Source organism: Notolepis coatsorum (assembly GCF_963971535.1).
Source record: "Notolepis coatsorum genome assembly, chromosome: 12".
Taxonomy (NCBI): Eukaryota; Metazoa; Chordata; class Actinopteri; order Aulopiformes; family Paralepididae; genus Notolepis; species Notolepis coatsorum.
This window is the reverse complement of record NC_140176.1, coordinates 50007144-50031148: the sequence shown is the minus strand read 5'-3', so window position 1 is coordinate 50031148 and position 24005 is coordinate 50007144. Positions and strand designations below refer to the sequence as shown.

General features: G+C 42.1%; 1 protein-coding gene across 1 annotated transcript in view; it reads left to right on the top strand.

Annotated features, from left to right (window-relative positions):
• Positions 1-24005, top strand: part of vipr1b (vasoactive intestinal peptide receptor 1b) — a gene marked incomplete at both ends in the record, with an annotated part of 453408 nt that overhangs the window by 402959 nt on the left and 26444 nt on the right. The window contains 3 exons of the mRNA XM_084326164.1: positions 2802-2955; positions 3122-3182; positions 16426-16498. Of these exons, the coding sequence (XP_084182290.1) occupies positions 2802-2955; positions 3122-3182; positions 16426-16498 (288 nt within the window). The remainder of the gene's footprint in view (positions 1-2801; positions 2956-3121; positions 3183-16425; positions 16499-24005) is intronic.

The following is a 24005-nucleotide window of genomic DNA, read 5'->3' as shown; positions in this document are numbered from 1 at the left end:
ATTATTGCGTTTTGAAAGCGATCCGATGCACTCGAGTGTTTGTCTGGACCCACGTAACAAGATATTACTGCCGGAGGGATTTCCTCTATGCACCAGCGCCACTTCCGGTTTGGCGTGGAGTGTAACTCGCCCGATCATCCACCAGGCGGCGGTATTGAGGCATTGCAATATCAGACAGGGTGCAGCTGCAGTCCCGCAGGGAGGCTGGATGAATTATGAATGCCATGGCGAAAAAATGAAATATTGATCCCAACAACCGAATTATCACCTTGTTGGTGTTCAACGCATGGCGGGAAATAACGAATTCTCACGTTGTTGGCGTCCAATGTGTTAAGAAGTGTGGTCAGCGGTCACAAGGAAAAACAGAGCACCAAGCCAGTAGAATGTAATGGCTAAGAAGACACAGCAGGAAATGACGGGGGGGATCCAGATAGAGAGAAAGGACACACACCACAGGGTTATACAAGCACGCACACACCTGGAGCTGATGATGTACACCTGCCGCTGGTCACGCGCCTCTTTTTCCTTGAATGAAAGGCACCAAGCTCTTCTGGACGGCTCTCCACAAAACACGTCCAAATGACACACGTCCAACGGCGGTGTTTACACGTAGAGATGCCCGGTCAGAGCGTACACGTGTTTCTGTCTCCATGTTGCGTGCTGCTCTCTCTGTACCTGGCGAGGGCGGGGCCCAGGGAACCCCCCTGTTGTCCGGGATTCCCTCTCACGCGCCTCTCTTGAAGACGCGCTCCGCCACATCCAGCCTGCAATTAACCCTAGCACGCCGTGCGGGGTAAAAAAGCATTCGGAGGGCAGCACGCCAGGGCTCGAAAGCCTTCCACCGACCGCGCCATAGCAAACCAGCAGTCCCCCGACGAGGAATTGCCGGTCTTCTAGGAAAACTCCATAACAAGCAGCGGTACCCAAGCACCAGTGTTCATTTTGGCAGCTATTTTCATTGTAGTTTTAGTCTTAGTCATGTGTCAAGTGCTCCTTTTTCGTTTTCATCATATTTAGTCATCTGCATTTATTTTTCGTTTAGTCTGTTTTAGTCAACTAAATGTCTGAGCATTTTAGTCTTAGTCAGTGTTCGATTTTGTCTTTTTTTTTTGATTTAGTCGCAGAAAACTGATGATTTTTGTCTAGTTTTTTCGCTAATGAAAAAAAGGCATTTTATATTTTTATATTGTAAATAATGCAATTCTATTTATTAAGTATAGTCTAGCCAAAACCCTATCAGCTAATTCACAATAAGTTCAGTAGAAGGCTAGAAGCCCAATAGTAACCAAACATTCCTTGAAATGGTCAATAGATTCAGAAATAGTCAGACATGGAATGGAACATCATTCTGATTTAAATTGCTTATTTATTTTTTTATCAGTCACAAATTGCTTCCGCACTACCTGTTGAATGGATGGTGCAGATGCAATGCCGAACCTCTGCTGTTTTGCATACGGCCCTCGCGTTGATATTCTCTTTTGGTTCATTATGATTAACTCAAGCATAGTAACAGACACAATATTTCTGACACTGGGAATACATTCCCTGAGGTCCATAGATGTCCCTAGATGCCAAGAACATGCAAATGGACCTTGTAGAATTGGAGAAATCTTCCATTTACTTGGGTATGTACTTTTAGGCAGATTTTTGGAAAATATGGCTAGGGCTTAAGAGGTTTTAAGTTAAGTGTAAGTTTGAGTGTAAGTTTGCCACAACTTTCATTTGTCACTTCTGTCCTCACCTAAATCATAACTGTGAACACTGGCATTATTATCTAACGCAATTCAATCTCAGAACAGTGAACAGCTAGTATTAGACTGCAAACTTGTACACTGTAGAATGAGCACCCCCGCTGCAATACAGAACATTTATCTGATAGTCTAATATATTTGAGCATGTGCCTGTGTAGGTGGTGGTTAAATACACACACATTGTTAAACAAGAATTCAATATCTCCTCTTCGTGCACCCTGTGAGCCTTCACTTCTCCTCTGCGTGTGTTCACTCCCACAAGAACATGGATTGGCATCCAACAGTGGCACAAGAAGTCAAAAGACGACGTATCCCTTTGTTAATCCAACCTAATTCAACACCTTCTACACATATAGCATCATTCATCTGAACTCAGTTACCTATACTTAATTTATACCTACATACTGCGTTTCATACTGTCCTACACTGTAATCATAATAATCGTAACTCCCACCTCACTCACACTATAGTCTACTCTGTATACTGCATATTTATATTTACTTTTGTATTCTTATATTTACCGCATATATATATATATATATATCCATACTTGTCTGAATATACCTGCATATAACCCCTCTATATACTTACTTATACACTTGCATATAACCCACCACCTCCTAATAGACAGTCTCCTCCCCACCAAAATGGGGGACCCTGATGTAAACAAGACAAACGTCTTTCTCAGGTCTGCATCCCCTTAACAATTGTGTGTATTGAGCCGTATTGTATTGTACCCATTCTGCAATCTGTTAAATAAAGTTTTCATTCATTCACCCTTAGCTCTGTATGATAGCATGTACAAATTCTGTATATACCATATATATATATACTGTATTTATTTTCACCACATATATCTATCCACACCTGTCTTTATTTACCTGCACATAGTTATTTTACTGTAGATACTATATATATATATCTGTAGTGTACATATTCTACTCTTACTAGTTACGCTGCTGGCCAGTATGACTACTACATTTGCACTCTGGTTGGATGCCAAACTTATTTTCGTTGTACTGTACTGCTACAATAAATGTTTCTTTTCAGATGGGCTGCAAGGCGGTGATTGTCTTCTTCCAGTACTGTATAATGGCCAGCTTCTTCTGGCTGCTAGTGGAAGGCCTGTATCTCCACGCTCTCCTGGCCGTCTCTTTCTTCTCTGAGAGGAAGTACTTCTGGGCCTACATTATGATCGGGTGGGGTGAGTACAGTGCATCTCCCTCTATCGCCTCTACTGTATGTCCTTTGTCGCTCCGCCGTCCTGGAGTGTACTGTTTGCGTTCTGGCGTTCTAGAGCACAGCAGGCTCTGACAGTCACTGGAGGTAGACAGAATTAAAAACAACGCTTCTCTGTTGTTTGTCCTTAGGAGGACCGACGATTTTCATCACGGCTTGGAGCATTGCAAAGGCCTACTACAATGACGTGGGGTAAGAACAGCTCTGGGAATGTCTTGATCCTCCAATCACAACTGTTGCTTCCCTCAGACAGCGGGAGCTTGGGAGCAGACCATGTGACTCGTGTAATGATTTGGTTGTAGATAAGTTCTAATGCTGAACAGCATGGAGGCTTTTCCACAGATGTGTCATAGCAACAACATTTATTCAGTTCTAATGCTGAACAGCTTACATTCTACAAGGTTTGTTTTGTTAGTGCATCAAGTTATGTCAAGCTATTACTTTCCAACATGGCAAGCATTGATTGTTCACGCTATTGTGAAAAGGTTCGTTTGATACCTTTTCAGGCTCCTTCAGTCTCCCCCTATAATATTTCCTCATTCAGCTGCAGGATATTTCCCCATTTCCCTACCTGGACATTTAATAACCATAGCTCTGTATGATATCATGTACAATAATGCTATATATATATATTTATTTTCACCACATATACAGTATATGAATCCACACCTGTCTGTACATAGTCCTTTACTATATCTGTAGATACTATGGTCCTCATTCTCGAACATGTTCATAAGTGCCTTGGTAAATATCTTGGTAAAAATGTTGTACCAACAGAATTACGGAAATCCTCCTCCGGATTCCTTTTTTTTATCCACTTTTTCTCCTTATTTTCTATTTTTCTCCCATCCCAATTTTGTGTATCCAATTCTCCCCTCCCCTGTCTTGAACGTTGCTTGACTATGCCCCCCACTGGTCGGTTGTAGAGAGGATAGAAGCCTTGCATCACGTGTTCCCAGTCGCCCCTCCTCCGGATTCCTGAACACGTGAAACGGTCTCCGTAACTCGTCGAAGTCTTTGCAACTGGGTTCCCATGAATGAAATACGTCATTCATTTTTTTTTTTTTTTTTTTTTTTTTTAACTTAAATTTTTTATTAACATTTATTTAGACAGACAGCACTTACAAAAAATAAATAATAAAAAATGAAGAGACTAGTATCACAATAAAAACAAAAAGAAAAAACAGTGCACATAAATATTTACATGGGTATCACATGGTTAGTTGTCTGGTTCCCCTACTGTTGTTTTCTAGGTATTTGATACAAAGGCTGATTGTGTATCTCCCTTAAACAGGCATAAACAGGTAATTCCTACTCAAAGACAATAAATGCTGACTAAGGTTTGTATGTGTGATCTGGGTCCAGAGACCCTCCTTGAGTTTCTTTCTTCCCTTCTCCTTCGTCCTTTCTTTTTTTTTCTCTTGTTTATTAACTTTCACTTTGCCTTTTGTTTCACCCATACACAAACCACATCATCCCTGAATATTTAATATCACACCGTTAAATAGACATAAATAATAAGGTATAAAAGCATTCAGCACTTGTAATATCCCAAAAACAAAATAGATAATATTAACTAAAGTACAGGTGTGTGACATGGGTTCATAGACCCTGCTTGAACATCTTTCCTCCTTTACCCTTCGCTCTCTTGTGTTGCATTTGGTTCTTCCTCTGTGATGTCGTTCTCGTTCCTTTTATAATCCTCCCACTTTCCCCATCTTTCCCCAAATTTCTCTTCCTGTAACCTCAGCATGTGTGTTATCCTTTCCATATCCTGTATTTCTTCCACTATTCCTACCCATTTTGCTATTGTCGGTGGGTCTTCCTTATACCACAGTCTCGTTATTGCTTTTCTGGCCGCTATCAACATTATCTTTATTAAATATTTGTCCCCCCCTTGTATTCCCTCGTGTGTCAGGTCTCCTAAGTAAAGCACCAGTCCTGTTTGTGGTATCCCGTATCCTAATATTCTGATCATTGCTTCCCCTATCTCCTCCCAATACCCCTTCAGCTTCTGACATCCCCAGAATATGTGCGTGTGATTTGCCCCCTCCTTCCCACACATCCTCCAGCATGCTTTTTGTGTTGGTGCATATTTTCCCTTCAGCTCTGGGGTTATAAAGAATCTGATTATGTTTTTCCATCCAAATTCTTTCCATATTCTCGATCCTGTTGTTGAATGTTGTACCTCGCATATGTTCCCCCATTCCTTCCCTGTTATTTCTATCTCTAGCTCTCTCTCCCATTTCTCCCTTATGTAATCGGTCGTGTGTCCCTTGCTGGTCATTATAGCCCGGTATATTGCTGATATTACTCTTCCTTGCCCCCCTTCGTATGCCCATACTATCATCTTTATTATTCCATTCTGTTCCTCGTCTTTGGCCCCCCTTATTTCTTTGTTGTAGTAGTCTCTAACCTGTAGATATCTGAAGTGGTCCCTGTTTTCTAGTCCAAATTTCTCCTTTAATTTTTGTAGTGTCTGCATTTCTCCCTTCTCTATCATTTTGCATATTGCTGTTGCCCCCCCCCTCTCCCACCTTCTGAATCCATGGTCTAACCTCCCTGGTTTGAATCTCTTGTCATGTGCTACCCATCTCAGGACCCCTGACTGCTTCTCCAATTTGTGTGTTTTTACTACTCTGTTCCATATGGTCAAGGTGTATTTGGTGATTGGATCTAATAGTCCCTCTTTTTCTTTAAATAGTTCCCTATCCCCCACCAGAGCTTGTACCTTGTATCCCTCCCCTTCTTTTTCAATGTCTTTCCATCTTGCCTCATATCTGTCGTTACACCAGCACGTCACTGCTCTCAGTTGTGCTGCATAGTAATAATCTTGTAGGCTGGGTACTGCCATCCCTCCCTCTTCCTTTGGTAGTTGTAGTGTTTTATATCTGACCCGTGGTCTTCTCCCCGCCCATATGAACCTCGATATCAGTCTGTCCCACTCCCTGAATTGATTCTGTGGTATTTGTATCGGTAGTGACTGGAATAGGTACAGTAACCTTGATAGTATGTTCATTTTAATGACCTCTATTCTTGAATTGAAGTCCAAGGGCATTACTGTCCATCTCTCTAGGTCTCTCTTGATGTTCTGATTTATCTGTGTATAATTCGCCTCAAACAGTTTCTCCACCCCTCTCGTGATGTTCACCCCTAAGTATTTAATCTTGTCCATGTCCCATCTTATCCCGTACTGTTCTCTAATTTCCGTCGTTGGAGAGTAGTTCCATGCTAAGGTCTGTGTCTTTGTCACGTTTAGTTTGTATCCTGAGTAGTGACCATATTCCTTCAGTAGATCCATCAGTGCCGGGAAGCTCTTTTCTGGTTGCCTCATGTATACTATCACGTCGTCTGCAAATAAGCCTAGTTTATATTCCGTTCCCTTTATCCTTACTCCCTTGATGCCCTCGGTCTGCCTGATCAGTTGTGCCAGTGGTTCTATGAAAACGGCGAAGAGCGTCGGTGAGAGACAACATCCCTGTCTGGTAGCCCTCTCTAATCTGATTCTATCCGTCAAGCTGCCATTCACCTTAACCCTCGCTGTCGGCTCTTGATATAGCGCCTTGATCATCTTCATCGCCCTCCCGTTCAGTCCGAACCTCATCAATGTTTTATATAAAAATGTCCAGCTCACACTGTCGAACGCTTTTTCTGCATCTAGGCTAATCAGTACCGCGCTACCCCCTTGTTTTTGTATCTCCTCTACTATGTGTAATGTCTTTCTCACGTTGTCCTGTGTCTGTCTCCCTTTAATAAATCCAGTTTGATCTTCATCTATAATGTCTGGCATAAACGTCTCAAATCTTTTTGATATTATCGATGTATACATCTTGTAATCTACGTTGAGTATGGACACAGGTCTGAAACTACTACATAATTCCCTATCCTTCCCTTCCTTCGGTATCGTGGTGATTATGGCTTCCTTCCACGAGGGGGGCATTTTCCCCTCTTCCATCGTGTGTCTGAACGCCGCCCCTAACATGGGTGCTAATTCAGTTCTAAATGTCTTGTAGAATTCCGATGGGAATCCGTCGCTCCCCGGAGACTTGTTGTTTTTAGCTCTACTAATTGCATCTTCCAGTTCTTGTTCCGTAATTATTTTATTTAACTCTTCATTCTGTTCTTTCCCTATCGATGGTAACTCTAGCTTCTCCAGATATGTTTCTATTTCCTCTTCTCCCGCTGCTTTTGGCTGTGTGTATAATTTCTCATAGTATTCTCTAAATGTCCTCTCTATTTCAGCTGGGTCCCTCAATATTTCATTAGTCTTTGTATCCCTTATTGTGTGTATCGTGTTCAACTTCTGTTGCGTTCTAATTCTCCTAGCCAACAGTCTGGTCGCTTTTGGTCCCCCTTCATAGTATGTTTGTTTCATGAACCTCGCTTTCTTTTCTATTTCCGTCAATAATTCCCTATTTATCCTGGCCTTTACTTCTTTGATTTCTCCGAGCGTTTCCTGTTCTTTTGATATCTGGTGTCTCCCCTCTAGCTTCTTTAGCTTCCCTATCAGATTGTGATATGTCTCCGTTCTGGCCTTCTTCAGCATTGCTGTTTTTTCCATCAATTTCCCCCTTATCACTACCTTCAGTGTGTCCCATAGAATGTTCGGGTCTACCGCGCCGTTGTCATTTTCTTCCTTATATCTGGCTATCTCCTCCTTGATCTGACTCACCACCCCTTTGTTATTTAATATTCCTACATTTAGTCTCCAAATCGTGTTCCTCCGTCTCCCTTCTAGATCTACTGTCAGATATATGGCACTGTGATCCGATATGTCCGCCACTTCTATACTGCTCTCCCGTGCCCTGTAACTGTCCCCCGTCGTCATCAAAAAGTAGTCTATTCTCGCATACGTCACGTGTGGGTGTGAGTAATGTGTGTATTCCCTGTCCATGGCGTGCATCTCCCTCCAAACGTCTGTAATTCCCATTTCCGTCATCTGAATATTCATATATCTACTGATGGGCGCCCGTCCTTTTCTAGTACTCGTGGTGTCTAGGTCGTGATTCAGTACTACGTTAAAATCTCCCGTACATATCAATATCCCTTCTAGTTCCATCACTATCATGTCAAAAATGGTCTCATATAAATCCCTCTCACTCTCTGGGGGTGCATAAACATTTACTAACGTAACCATTTGGCCCTCCATTTTCCCCTTCACCAAAACAAACCTTCCCTCCTTGTCTCTTACTTCCTTGATCAATTCAAATTTGACTGTGTTTTTGATTAACGTGATTACTCCTCTCCTCGGGTTTTGTTCAAAGGAACTATAGTATGCATTTTCATATCCAAATCTCTTCAGTTTCTCATGACCCTGTGCTACCAAATGTGTCTCCTGCAGAAAAATCACTTCCATCTCACTTTTTTTACATTTCAACATCACTTTGCCCCTTTTTATCGCATTATTCATTCCATTAACGTTTAACGACATCATTTTTATACCTTTAACCTTTGTCATCTTTCTTCTTCTTTCGTCTGTCAGTCCCCCCCATGTCACACTCATTCCCCCCTCCGGTTGGAGCCTCCGCTCTCTTCACCGAATACATATAATGATTAACATAAATAAAAAACATAAACTTTACATAAAGTGCTCCCAAGGCGTTCGGGGGGTCCCTGTGTCCCCCCCTGTCCCCTGCTGGTGGGTGAGGGGTAATTGCCCTCCTAGCGAGGGGCCCCCTCCTGACGGCTTGGGGGTTTGAAACCCTTGCCCCCAATCGCTCGTCATATTTGTCCAGCTTTCTTACTGTTTTTTTTTTTGCTTTCGAGCTCCTGGTCAAAAAGCGCTCCGTCCTTCCTTTTGATCAAAGACCCTCTTTTCTTGTTCCCTCTCAATGTGACTCATATGTTTCATTGTCCCCCCGTGTACCCCTTATTATTTTCTTTTCCTCTCCTCTATTTTCTATGTGATGTCCATTTATCCCCTTAATCCCTCCCAACTGTGTTACTCACAGCGTGTTTCTATGTATCTGTTTCAGTATGGTCTGTGTCTCGCCTATCAAACCTAGTTATATTTCCATTTATTTCCTCCATCAGCTTGTGTATTATGTGTCCATGTATACGTTACGTTCATTTCTATATCCTGCCTCTACCTGGGAATGTGTGCTTATGCATATGTTATTTCAGTTTCTATACTTTGTCTCTATTTGAATAGTTTTTTCAATCTCTTGTGCGTGTACTCATCCGTTCGTCTCCTCCCGCCTCCTCTCCGTCTAGCCTCCTCATCCGTCTCCGTCCTCGCTCCGTCACGTTTCACCTCCGCCTTCTCCTCTCTCCTCCCTCCGGTTTCGGTCTTTCACTCTGATCCATCTGCGGGCTCCTTCCAATCTCTGCTGCAGGCTCCTCGTCTGTTCCTCCCGCCTCCTTCCTTCTCCGTCCTCCGCCATCCTCATCTCTCGCCGTCTCATCTCTCGCTCCGCTTCTCGTGCCGTCGCGTACATCGCCGTTCCTTCCTCCCAGTGAATCCCTAGCGAGGTCATGGGTGACTGGAATCTCATTCCGTTTTCTTTCAGGGTTTTTCTTCAGTCCCGCGTAGGACCTGCGTGTTATCGCTACCGCTGTCGAGTAGTCGTGATCAAATGATAGTCTTTTCCCTTCGATTTCAATCTTCTTGGTCCACGCGGTTCTGAGTACCAATTCCTTAACCTCGAATCTCAGAAAGTTAATAATCACCGCCCTCGGAGGTCTGTCCGGTTGTGGTCTCGGAGCCAACGCCCTGTGGGCCCTCTGTATCTCCATTTTTTCCAGTCCTGTTTCCTTCATTTGTTCTTTGATAAGTTTTTCCACATATAGGGTCACCGATTCCCCTTCGACTCCTTCTTTCAGTCCCCATATTCTGATGTTATTTCTCCGTGACCTCCCCTCCATGTCCGACATCTTTGTCTCCATCTGTTCTTGTTTCTGAATCACACATGTTAATACCTCGTGTATCTCCGTGTTCCATTCCTCCGCGTGAGCCGTCCTAGTCTGTAACTCGGTCACGTTTCTGTTCTGTTCCGCCATCTTCTCCTCCACCCTTTTGATTTCTGTATTCATTTCACCTCTGAAGTCCTCCTGTTCCTTCCTCAATTCCTCCCGTAGCTTCCCAATATCATTCCTTATCGTGTCCGTGTTCAGTTTTATCGCCGCTGTTATGTTCTCCAGTATCCCGGCCTGCATGTTCACGGCCCATCCTGGCATTACCGTGTCTGCCTCAGCGGTACCTCCCCCTTCTTTCGCCTGGCTTTTCTCGGCTTCGCTCCGGGGATTCTGTTTCTTCGGATTCTCTCCTTCTCGTATGTTCTCCATTTCTATTTCCTTCACAATCGTTGTCTCTTCCTTACTTCTCGTGAGCATTTTCCTTTTTAATTACTTTTCGGGTCTTTTTTTATCCGTTTTTTCACTCATTTGACCAGGAGCTCTTTCGCACGTGTGTTACCCGTCTGCTCTCATACCGGAAGTCACGTCATTCATTCTTAAACTGAAATGCACGTTCGCGTTCATTTAATTTGAACCAGACACGCCCAGCTCCTTATAAGGCGAATGAGGTGTGTGCAAAACAACAGAGGTTTGGCATTGCCATCCACAATGCTGATCCATTCTACAGGTAGCGCGGAAGCGATTGCGACTGATCTCAAAATGAGATTAGATTCAAATGTATTGTCATTTCACAGCACAAGTACAATACAACATCCAACCAGAGTGGAAATGTAACGGTAAAGTGCAACAGTAATATACAATCAATCCGTTTCTATACTGGCTCTTAGTGTGTGCGCAAGCAATGTAAGAAATAAATAAAACCAACAATAAATAATATCATAAGAACAAGACGGTATATGGAATACGCCCTGCCGCATTTCATTGTATACCTGTATGCCGTGACAATTAAAACTCTTGAATCTTGAATCTTGAATCTTGAATAGTCTATTCCAATATAGCTACAGTATATCCGCAGCGATCGGGGGTTAGTTCTTATTTTTTGATTGATTGATTTTCGGACATGGTTCGTTGAGTCATGACTATATATGTAGAACGTGATTGTTAACTCATTCAGCACCAATCACGAGAAAAGTCGGGTTAACTCACCAACCGTTCAGCGCCAATCACGAGAAAACTCTGGTTTTAATCGTTATTTCTTTTATTAGCTATATCCATACATTTTTCATCCTTCCAGCCTGATGTTATCATTGGGAATGGGTCTGAGCTTGCAATAGGGCAAATACCGCCATCTACGCCTTCCAGCCGGTATTGCACTCTATTAGAAGTGGTGTAGTTTCTTTTCTGGGCCGATCTGAGCCGTGCGGGCGGGGTTTAAATACTCCGGCAGGCCGAGCGTTTACAACGTTACATCTGCGATGCTGCCCCTCCCCCCCTCCCCTTCATATGCAATGCCGGACAATGTGGGACGGACCTCCACGAGCAGTATTTGGAATGGCGATCAGATAATTGGATACTTTTTTTTGCATTACATCAGAGACCAGGTAAGGACTCTATATATCCAATCTTGCGTTGATCTGATATTTCTTTCTACCGCGATTGAAGCTGTCTGTGTAGACTGTGTTGTGCTGTTTTCTGTTGGCTGCGGTGGGGGCCATTTCATGTATGCACGAGGAAGGATAATAATGATAATCTAGCGTTGATTTCAGGAAGATTCGATAATCAGGCGAAAAATGACAACGTGTTTAGTGTATTCCACTAAAACGCTATTATCGCGTCTTTTCCTGGGATTACTAAGAATCACCAAAACTATACTCATATTCAAAACGGTATAAAACGGAAATGTACGGATGAAAAAACTATCTGTTTTGTGCATGTTGACTGGAAGCAACTCACTGACAATCAACGGGTGTATTAGACCCATAGCTATAATATAAGATATATTTTAAGCACTCGCAAATCTCGCAGTCTCCCCATTGATTAAAGCGATGGAGTTCTAGCGCCCCCTGGCGCCCCGACCCCTGGCGCTGATTGAGTTAATGATACAAATAGTGTCATATTTATTATCATTAAAATTATTTAATTCTGCGGATGTCTGAAGTGATGGCAATCCCCAATGACTTGTCCCAAACTCGGGTGCACGCCAATACATAGAGACAGTCATATTTATTATCATTATAATTATTAAATTCCACGGATATCTGTCATATTGAAGTGATGGCAATCCCCAATGACTTATCCCAAAGAAGGCTCTTCCAAACTCAGGTGCACGCTAATACATCGAGACAGTCGTATTTATTATCATTATAATTATTTAAAGGGGACATGTACTGCTATTCCTAGCACTATTTGGGCAACTTTACACAATTCCTGTGAGTGTATTGAAGACATCTGTAAAAAAAATTTCAAAAAAATGCATTGTTTTATATTTCTAATCAAAACCATAATTTTTCAGCTTCAAGATTTCAGGCTGTTATGGCCTGGCTCCGCCCATAAGCACTTTGAGTGACAGTCAGTCCACACAGTCTGCGACTGGTAGACAGAGAGAGAGAGAGAGAGAGAGAGAGAGAGGGAGGGGGTGGGTGGGAGAGAGAGAGAGAGAGAGAGAGAGAGAGAGAGAGAGAGAGAGAGAGAGAGAGAGAGAGAGAGAGAGAGAGAGAGAGAGAGAGAGAGAAAACAGGCCGTTATTTTTTTCTCTGCCTCTCGTGCTGCGCGGCAGCTTGTGGGGGGGGGCCCTCCCTTCCTCCCTCTCTCTTCCTTTTTTTCTTTCTATCACTCTCCCGTTTGGAGGTGCTCCTGAATGCTCTCTATCTCTCTCTCTCTCTCTCTCTCTCCCTCCAGAGTGCACTCAGAGTGTGAGGAAGTGGTTTTCCACTCGCTGTGTACAGTCAGTCTATGTAGATTGTGGGCGGGCATTAGCTACAACCACAGAGCCAATCACATCACTGTCTGCTACCCAGAGCCTGAGTAACGTCATTCAGGCCTTCAAATCAAGATGGCCTAATTTACTGGAGAAGGAAATGATCTGAGCTGAATCAGAGCAATCCGCCAATATGGTATTTAGACACTAAAACACATTGATACGAACTCCTATTACTATAATACAATGCTAGAGACTGAAAATGACATTTATAGTACATGTCCCCTTTAATTCCACGGATGTCTGTAGAGCCATGTCAAGAGCCTATCGCGTAGTCGTTCAGTATTGCCATTACTCAATTATGTCATGTTCTACAGTAGGACTTACTACTGTGTGTGTGTGTGTGTGTGTGTGTGTGTGTGTGTGTGTGTGTGTGTGTGTGTGTGTGTGTGTGTGTGTGTGTGTGTGTGTGTGTGTGTGTGTGTGTGTGTGTGTGTGTGTGTGTCTGTGTCTGTGTGTGTGTGTGTGTGTGTGTGTGCTGAGGCTGCCTTTATTCATCAGACTGGCATTTATTTCGTTTAGCAATAGAAAGGAATACAAGGAAACCAACAAGAAATAATATCATGGAGAAGAAGACCGTATATGGCATATTAATACAGTATATTCCACTATACAGTAGCTATATCCACAGCGATCGGTTTAGTTATTATTAATTATACAAATATTGTCGTATTAATTATCATTATAATAATTTTATTCCACGGATGTCTGTAGTATGACTTGTCCCAGAGAAAGCTGTTGAAACCACGGGCACACACCGGTCAGTCCGATTTACGACTGCCTTTTCGAGTAAGTAAATCCTACAAAGAATTTACAATACGAAGCCGTTTCGAGAATGCCGAATAAGTACGTAAATCGAGTTACGTTCTTGATAAGTTTTACGTTTGTCCGTTCAAGAATGAGGACCAATATCTATATCTGTACTGTATATCTTACTAGTTACGCTGCTGCTGCTGGCCAGTATGACTGCTACCATACTGTCTTTATACCTGCATCACTGTACATATTATACTACAACTCTGTACATACATCTGATTAGCACTAAGGTCAGTAGTACTAATTTGTATATTTTGTACCCAGTTTAATCACCCGTACATTGTATATTGCTGTTACACTTCACCGTTACTGTACATGTGTGACCCAGCACAGACTCTGGGTCCTTTAGAAGGATCTTACATTTTTTTTTACATGATATGAAAGTACAGGTTCATACCTTCAAAATAAGCCATCACTTGTACAAATTTCAAATTCTTGTTTGCAAATGTAGATTTCTTTTGTAATATTAGACTCGTTTTTAAATATTTGCACAATCATGTCTCATCTTTATTTTCTGGACTGGTGGTTAGATGTTGGAGCTCTAGCAGATCAAACACACAAGCTTCCATTAATGGTGACTGTACTGTTTCCATGTGCAAGAGTTAGTTTGGACAGTCTGCCTTCTCCGTTAAGGCGCAAACTTATGGCACTCTGTGCCTACTGGCTTAAAACTGGAGTCCAATGTCAACGTCTTCAACAGAGGACTCAAAGTATGGCTGAAATCAAAGCAGCAGTGCTCACATGTGTAGACGCAAACTGGTTTTGTTGTTTTGATCATGGACTCTTGTTCTGGTAGCTATTTGTTCTGATCATTGTATTCCATCTTTTAGAAAAGCCTCAATGGACTGGTGTTGAAAACTAGCACTCGTGCTATAAACACGCAAACAACACATCTGGTCTGTCCACTGTGACTGGTCCAATGTATCTCTCACACCTTCTAGTCTGAGAGCAGCCCTGCCTTTGTTAGTCTGATGACTTGTGATCCCGCATCTATCCCCAGGTCATCAGGATGCTCAATGACTCTATGCAACACTAATCCAACCATCTATGAAATCATAGCACTCATTGGAGACAAAATAAGTGATGAGATAGTCAAACAGGTGAAACAAGCTAAATACTTTCCCATCATAATGGACTGTACTAAAAATTGCACATTTGTAATAAAATGTGGTGATTGCGTCATGCCTCCGCAGATTCCCGGAGGTATTATGCGGTGCACGAAAGTTACCAAAGCGTAAGAAGCTCTGATCGACTCTGGGCTTGGAGACTCATGTGCACAAAAACCTGATTATGATCATGTCTCTACCACAACGACAATAAAAGCAAACTTGAAACTTGTGAGATCTTATAACTGTGCTCATGTGGAGCGGGCGCTCGTGCACACACACACAGACGCACGCATGCACGCACACACACACACACACACACACACACACACACACACACACACACACACACACACACACACACACACACACACACACACACACACACACACACACACACACACACACAGAAAGGGAGAATGGCAATTTACAAGGCTCCCCTTTGCGTAATTCACTCACAGCTCGAGCTGTCGTTGTGGAAGAGACATGATCATAATCAGGTTTTTATGCACATGAGTCTCCCGAACAATTAAAAAAATTGCTTCTAAAGATATTAAGCTTTCTCTGCATATTTTCACACCGCCAACAAATTAGCCTACTGGGTCCATTGTCTCAAAATGGATTTGGTGTAGCTGTCATTTCTGCGTGTCTGTCTTCGACACCTGAGACTGAAAGTACTCAGCCCCTCCCCTACGACACAACTGTAGCTCTTTAGACAGCGAGGGAAAGTATACAGCCGGACAAGTTAACATTAACAATAACTAACACATTTAAAGTCGTATAACATTTTGCAAATAAGGAAACAGATAGAGAACATTTCAAAGCACTAGAAATTGTGAATATCAAATTGTTGACCTATTTCTGAATCGCGCAACGTTTTCGGCATTTCTGAAGAATCCTCTCCGCCGAGATATGGTGGCCTAGACCGTGCCTGGTCACATTTGCACTGTGGTTGGAAGCCAAACTTCTTTTTGTTGTACTGTACTTGTGCTGTATGATCACAATACATTAAAATCTAATCTAATCTAATATTACACTTGTGAATCTCCAGGTGACCTAAAACTAAGAGCTAATGACTATTGATTGATTGAATCTTTGACAAGATTTATCCTAAAGTTGTAGTTTATTAACAAAAACATGTAACCCCTGTTTACTCCCCAAGTTGTTTAAAAAAAATAATAATAATAATAAAAAATAAAAGACATGATGAACACAGACCAGAGAAGATGACGTGACGCCAGTCTGATGAATGGGTCTGGCTGATTTATGTGTGCTAGTGAGCCAGCATTGACAATACTATTATACCTGCTATAGTGGGCAACAGTGGCTCTGGAGGTAGAGCAGTTGTCTGGTAATCCAGAGGTTCCCGGTTCGATTCCCGCTCCTCCCGGGTAGCATGTCGAAGTGTCCTTGAGCAAGACACTTAACCCCTAACTGCTCCCGATGAGCAGGTTGGCACCTTGCATGGTTGCCTCCGCCATCGGTGTGTGAACGTGTGAGTGCATGTGTATAATGTGAGGAACAAAATTGTAAAGCGCTTTGGATAAAAGTGCTATATAAATGCACCATTTACCATTTGACTATTGCCAATGCTGGCTCCCTGGCACACATAGATCTATGATTAATGTTACTGTGTTAGTCCATGCAATGTAGCTGTGTTTACTGTATTGTGTCTCACCAGATGCTGGGAGATACTTGAGAATACCGATGTCTTCTGGTGGATCATCAAAACGCCCATATTGGCATCTATCTTGGTGAGTGTCCATGAATCAGATTTCATTGCATCATAAATATATGCTGCGATGTGCTGACACTTTAAATCAGGGGTTCCAAAACCTTTTTTCTGTAGGGACCTCGTAACTTTGCCTTTCTCTGATGGGGGATCAGGTTCAGTCTGTAACTACCGGAGATTTTATGATTATGTATATTATATGTGTTTATTATGCCTAATGCTGGAATCGTTTATTTTGTTATGGATTGTACTGACATGTCGTTATTACTTTTCAAGAGAGATATATAAGATAAGATATTCCTTTATTGATCCCCTTGGGGAAATTCATCATAGCAGCATGCTCTCTGAATATATACTATGAGTAAAAGTAAATGGTATACACAAGGTGCAGTATACACAAGGTACCCTAACTGGCATGATATACGTTATACATTGTAGTCCATGCAGGTTTTGGTGGTTAAGAGTCAGACACATTTAGTGGTCAGACATTCCTAATAGTTCTCGAGTTCTGCAGCCGTTAGTTCTCCAGCTGCTGGCAGCAGTCCGTGCCCACGGTTGTGGAGCCTGATGGCTGCTGGCACGAAGGACTGGCCGAGGCGGTTAGTGGAATGTCGGAGGGGTATGAGTCTGTGGCTGAATGTGCTTCTCATCTTGGCTAGCTCCACATAGCATTGTTATTAGTATCATAATGCTAGTAATAAAAGGCTGCCATAATTTTTCATTACTCAATGCTATTCAAGTCAGAACAGTGATCTTACGTGTTCATAATGAAGCCAGAACAGGTTCATCAGTGTGAATTGTGGGCCTGCATCTGGCTGGTGAGAAGTTAAATGTTGCACATCCCAATTCCCCACTAGGATGGGATCAAAAAACACCTTGAAGATTAGAAACGGAACACCAAATTGCTCCCTTGAAAGGACTTCAGACATGTCGAAGCTCAAAACGTCACTCTTGCAGAAAAAAAAGTTTTTTCAAGAGAGCTACTTGGTGTGCGGACCGGTTTTCTGTTTTCTAATCTCCATTCCAGCCACTCAAAGACTGACACAAATCATCAGTGAGTCTTGAACTCACTGGAGTTGTCATCAGTTTCAACGAGTGCTTTGTTCAGAATGTCACGGTTAACTCGGCCAACTCTAAACTGAGAAGAAAGTAGGGCTTCGTCGATCTCTGCAACAAGAGGGTTCTGGAAAAAGACGAGTTTGACAGTTTGGTCAGAATTTTGCTAGATCGTAGAGCATTGCTAGATGTATGATAATTATTGTATTTGTACGATCAAGGCGGACACAGTGAGCGACAGTGGCTCAGGAGGTAGAGTGGTCATCTGGTAATCCAGAGGTTTCCGGTTCGATTTCCCGCTCCTCCCGGGCAGCATGTCGAAGTGTCCTTGAGCAAGACAAACCCTAATTGCTCCCGATGAGCAGGTTGGCACCTTGCATGGTTGCCTCCACCATCAGTGTGTGAATGTGTGAGTGAATGGGTGAATGTGAGGAACAAAATTATAAAGCGCTTTGGATAAAAGTGCTATATAAAGGCACCATTTACCATTTAGAAACAGCCTGTCGAGAAACGGAGGGGTATAGAGGCTGCTAGAATGCATAATCTGGTATTTGAGTGGTATGTTTGTTTTTAAAGTCCCTAAACAACGAGTCAGCTGCTTCAACGAATGCCTCTTTTATCAACTCTCCATCTTGGAAGGACTTCTTGTGCTTAATGATGGCGTGACTCACCCTGAACAATGCTTCGGTGGCTGCCTTCACTTTTGAAGTCACCTTTGTGAAAAATGCCTGCTGTCCGGACAACTGTGATTTCAGTTCCTTCACCTTTCTCTTTCTCAGCTCGCTTTTTGGAGGGAAGTCAGTGTCGTACGTTCTGTGAACTGTCTGAAAGTGCCGCTCCACATTTCCCTTCTTCGAAATGGCGATTGTAGATTTGCAGATCAGACAAACGCATTTTGAATATGACATTGTGGGAAAAAAAGTCCTGCTCCTATTCTGAATGGAAGTTGTAGGTTTTTTTGGTTTCTTACTGGGTCCAGCTTCCCCACTCATATACCCTTTCGTTAGTTAGTAGTATAATTGTATAAATTGGAAGGCTAACAGCTAACTAGGTAATCAGCTCGCCATTGATTTGCAACTGGCGCGGTTGACCGTGCATGTGTGACGAACTGCGTGTTAGAAAAGATGAGATCTCAGAGTGGCTTACCTGTACATCAATCAAGTGGCAAATGCCATAGTATTATTTATTTATACTCTATAAAATGCGATCTACCCACACTACCTTTGTGATCGACCAGATCGCGATTGACGTATTGGGCACCCCTGTTTTAGGGAGATCTTTATTAACGAAAAACGAGTATAATATGGGACCTTTAAGCTTAAAGGATCAATAGGCCCCCACCGATTTGTCAATATTAAACATTTCGAATTATATCTCAACAGTAATCGATATTACAAACAAACGGAAAGGATTGGAACGAGAAAGCTGTCTATCAAACCCTCTAGTGAGTAGTGACACACGCTTGCTTGTTATGCACATAACAGTTGCGTGCGTTGTAGAGGAAATTAACTGGATCAATGAATGTACTTAGTCAAATATAGACTTGGTTAAACACAGGTTTATTATCATTTTTTTTTTATATTTTTTTTTTATAATTTTTTAAACATACACATAAACATAAACATAAACATAACAACATACAATTTGATATACAAGCATTAATTAACAGTACACCTCCAATTTAAATCACCATTTGAATAAATGTATTATACAAGAAATATACCGAATACTTGCTATCTAATACCCTACATCAGGGCTATTCAACTGGCGGCCCGCGGGCCAGATCCGGCCCGCGGGATGATTCTGACCGGCCCGCCAAAGATTACATGATAATAAAAAAAAAATAAAAATTATTTAGATTTTTTTTACTTTTTTCTTTTCATGTCAACGTTAACACGCACAATTTTGCCAAAAGTCACTCAATTAATGACAGATTTCATTGATAGATTGAGGGAAAACTTTGCAAGTCGATTTGATGAATTTGACATGTCCAGAGAATTGATGCATTTTGTGAGCAACCCATTTGCCAATGTAGCTGCTATTTCCACAAAAGGACAAGAGTTCCTTGCATCACTTCACATTGATGAAGGTCTCCTGCAACTTGAAATAATTGACATGCAAGCATCATCTGCTCTGAAGCAGGCACTTGAGAATGAATCCACCACAACATTTTGGATAAAGTGTATTCATGTCAAGACATTCCCCAAAATAAAAACGCTGGCAATATCTGTGCTAACAATGTTTGGCTCAACATACACCTGTGAATCCAGTTTCTCTCACATGAATGCCATTAAAACAAGCAACGTGCCTCCTTGACAAATGAGCATTTGCATCACTGTTTGCGGGTAGCCCTCACTTCCTATGAACCCTCTTTCTCTGCCATTGCCCAGTCAAAGAAGTGCAATCGCTCTCATTAGATGTGTGTATGCAGGAGCGTAGCTGGGGGGGGGGGGGGGGGGGGGGGGGGGTAGCTTAGGATGATTCCAAGGGCCCAGCACTGGGGGGGGGGGGCCCAAATTATATATATTTTTTTTTTTTACTAGACACTCACGTGTATTATTGATGCTCTCATTGATACTATGTTTGTTTCTGAAGTGTGTGTGTGTGTGTGTGTGTGTGTGTGTGTGTGTGTGTGTGTGTGTGTGTGTGTGTGTGTGTGTGTGTGTGAGATATATAGAGAGAGAGGGGGGGCTTTGGTAGACTATTGCATTGGTCCATTCATTGAAGATGAACGCAATGCGACATCCTTTACTAGGCTCACCCACCAACAGTGCAGGTGCTGAACTGCTGATCCGAATGTATAGGTAAAAACCATATTATGCGTTTTCATCAATAAAAAAATGGCCAAGAAAATTCCGCTCGCGCGCTTACGCGCGCTCGCATTCACTGGGGGCCTACAAATAAATTCTTTCATGGGGCCCAGAATCTGGAGCTACACCCCTGTGTGTATGTAGGCTAGGCCTGTCTGCCCCCCACCCCCCTGATGTTTGAGAGTTAAGAGTGGCCAATAAGTGCTAATAAGATGCTGTGATTTGCTGTTGTTGCACAGACATGAAGCACTTTTTCATAAGCTCAGCTGCACTATAAATGTGTTTTTTTGTTCAAGTGTTGATGTTAGAATGTTCAGATGCACATCATGCACTTGTTTGTTTTTTATTTTATTTTTATATTGAAATGTTGAAGAGGAGATGTTGCAGTTGTTGCACAGTCATAAATGAAGCACTTTTTGCAGGAGATGTTGCAGATGTGGCACATAAATGAAGCACTTTTTTTTAAAAGTATACTACTTTTGCAATGTAGTTAAATAAAAGTTGTGAAAATGTGGTTGCGTGTTGTGTCAAGTGTACATATATTCATAGCACGGGGAGGCGCCGTGGCAGTCCGGCCCCTGGCCCCTTGGGTTTCTGACAATGTGGCCCCCTGAACAATTTAGTTGAATAGCCCTGCCCTACATACATATGCTCTCGCTCGCTCCCCCCTCCCGGACCCCCACTTGGATAATCCATCCATTATCATTTGCTCCTTTCCAGGCACTACAATTCATATGCTAGCTTTTATTTTCTCCACCACTTCTAACCACATTGCAATTTTGGATTCACTGACACCTAGAATCCTTGCTGTAGATATTTCTAGATAAATCACTTCGAGATATGTAAGAATCCAAACCTTCCTACAAATTTTTTCCGGTTGAAACCATCGTGATGTTATCAGCTTTTTAGCCGCTGTGATACCTGATAAAACTAATCTCTTTAGCTGTATAGGGACTGCAAACTCAAAGACATCATTCAACAGCAATACAGAGGGGTGTACAGGTATATCCAGAATTAAAAAATTTGATAATTGCTGGGACACTTCTTTCCAGAATATCTTAACTGGTGGGCAGTCCCAGTACATGTGCATAAATGTACCCTCATCCCCATTTGTACACAAGGTGCATCTGGAGTCTTGTTTAAGTCCCATTCTGTTCAATCTTATAGGAGTCAGGTATGTCCTATGAATAAAGTTAAGATTTAACTTACCAATAACATACCAATAACTGTGCGTAAAAATAATATGTGGATCTGGTGAGATTACATTTTTTATGTATTTCTTCATATCTACAGAAACCCCATTTGTTGAAAACATCTCCTAATGTGTGTATGCCCTGTTTTTCCCATTTAGGGTATCTTATAGGTCGTTTTCCAATCAGAAGTGCATTGTTATTGAATATGGGAGTATGACTATGTGGGTTAGAATATTTTTTTTGTGTTTCACGCCATATCCGGATCGCATGAGTAATAATGGGGCCAAATTTAGATTCGCATTGCTTAATTGATAATTTGGTGTATACTATGTCCTGCAGTCTATGTGGAGCTACTATATTTACTCCTAAATTTCTCCAGGATACTGATGCTTGGGAATCAAACCAGGTTGTCAGTGGTCTTAAAGTGTACGCCTTAAAATAGTGGTAAAAATCTGGAAATACCATACCTCCATCGGCTTTGTTTCTCTGTGCGGTGGATCTTTTTATACGTGGTGGTTTGTTATTCCAAATAAATTTGTATGCGGTAGAGTGTCGTTTTTTCCAGTAACCATCTGGAGGGGGTAACGGTAGCATTGAGCTAATGAAGTTGATTCTAGGTAGGACATCCATCTTAACTATTGATACCCGTGCCTGAACTGAGTTTCAGGTGAGACACAAGGTGAGTGGGGTGGGGTGGTATCAGGTGAGACGAAAGGTGAATGGGGGAGGGTTTCAAAGTCGTATTTGATCTTATTTTGGATTTTTATGTAATTGTACTTCACCGTTTGGCTTATAGTAGGGAATACTTCAACTACCAAACATCTAAAGTGTTTAACCATTGGTATTTCTTCTGGAAGGAGTATATTTTTTGCAGGTGCATTAAGTGGAAGGAAAGCCAACTTTGGCCAATTTATCCTAAATCCCGATAGACTGCCAAATTCATCAATCAACTTGAGAAGATGAGGCATTGCGGTGTTAGGGTTTTGCATGAACAGTATTACGTCGTCCGCATATAAACAAATTTTATGTTGTGTGCCCTTGATTGCGATTGGTTCTATGAATTGGGATTGTCTTATGTATTGTGCTATAGGCTCTAATGATAAATCGAATAGTCCGGGACTAAGAGGGCAACCCTGTCTAGAAGAGCGTGATACCGGAAAGATTCCGGAGGTGATTATACCTGTTGTAATCATGGCCGTTGGGTCTTTGTATAATACTTTAATCATATCAATGAATCCTTTTCCTAACCCCATCCTTTCTAATACTGCCCATAGATAAGACCATTCCAACCTATCAAAAGCTTTCATCGCATCCAGGGACAGCATCGCCTTAGGTGTGGTGTCATCCTTGCTGGCATCTAGTACGTGTAGTAATCGTCTTATATTATCCGTGATCAAGCGGCCTCTTATGAAGCCAGTCTGGTCCGGATTAACTAAAGACGTCATATGCTTTTGGAGTCTGATGGCTAATACCTTAGAATACAGCTTGATATCGGTTCCGAGGAGGCTTAAGGGTCTGTAACTACCGCAATCGGTGGGGTCCTTGTCTTTTTTAAGGAGGACTGTTATGAGTGCAATATTGTCGTTCTTATGGAAGTTCCCCTCCTTGATTGAGTATAAAATCATATTAAGTAATAGGGGTCCAATTACGTCCCAACATGAGAGGTACATTTCTGGTGGGATACTGTCTCTTCCAGGAGCCCTACCACTTTGCATTTCAGATATGGCCTCCCTAAGTTCATCTAGTGTGATGGGTGTCTCTAACTGTTTAGCGTCATCCTCTGATAGTTTGGGGAGGTTAATTTGATTAAGATATGTGTCCATTTTGTTTTGATCGAAGGTCGTTTCTGATTTATACAAGTTGGAGTAGATTTTTTTAGGGTCTGTAACAAGTCCTTGTTGTGCTTTAATGGAATTTATATCTGCAAATTTTGCGTTGACTCTTAATCGCATAGCTAGTAGGTGACTTGGTTTAGAACCCTGAGAGTAGTGATGTTGTCTTGTGCTACGTATTTGTACTTCAGATTGTTGTTTATAAATGGCGTTAATCTCTTTTTTTAGCACATTAATTTGAGTTTCCAGTCGATCCGAGTAGTTGTATTGTAAGGAGGAAAATAACGTAGAGTAAAGCGTTTCCAGCTCTGCCAGTTTTGAGCAACGATTCTTGCGTATTTTGGAGGAAAAGCACCCAGTAAACTCCTTGATCAATCCCTTTACCGACATCCATAATATTCTGGGGTCCTGCACTGATTCCGCATTCTCCAGTAGGAATACAGAAAGAGCTTCTTTGAGTTGTGTAATGAATTCCTTGTTATTCAGCAGTCTCGAGTTAAATCGCCACCTTGGCGCTCGGGATGACAGTATACCAAATTATCCTTTTAGGAGTAAATAACAGTGATCTGATGCATCGGGTACCATTTCCACGTCATAGTTATCAAATAGTCTCGGGGATGCAAAAACATAATCTATTC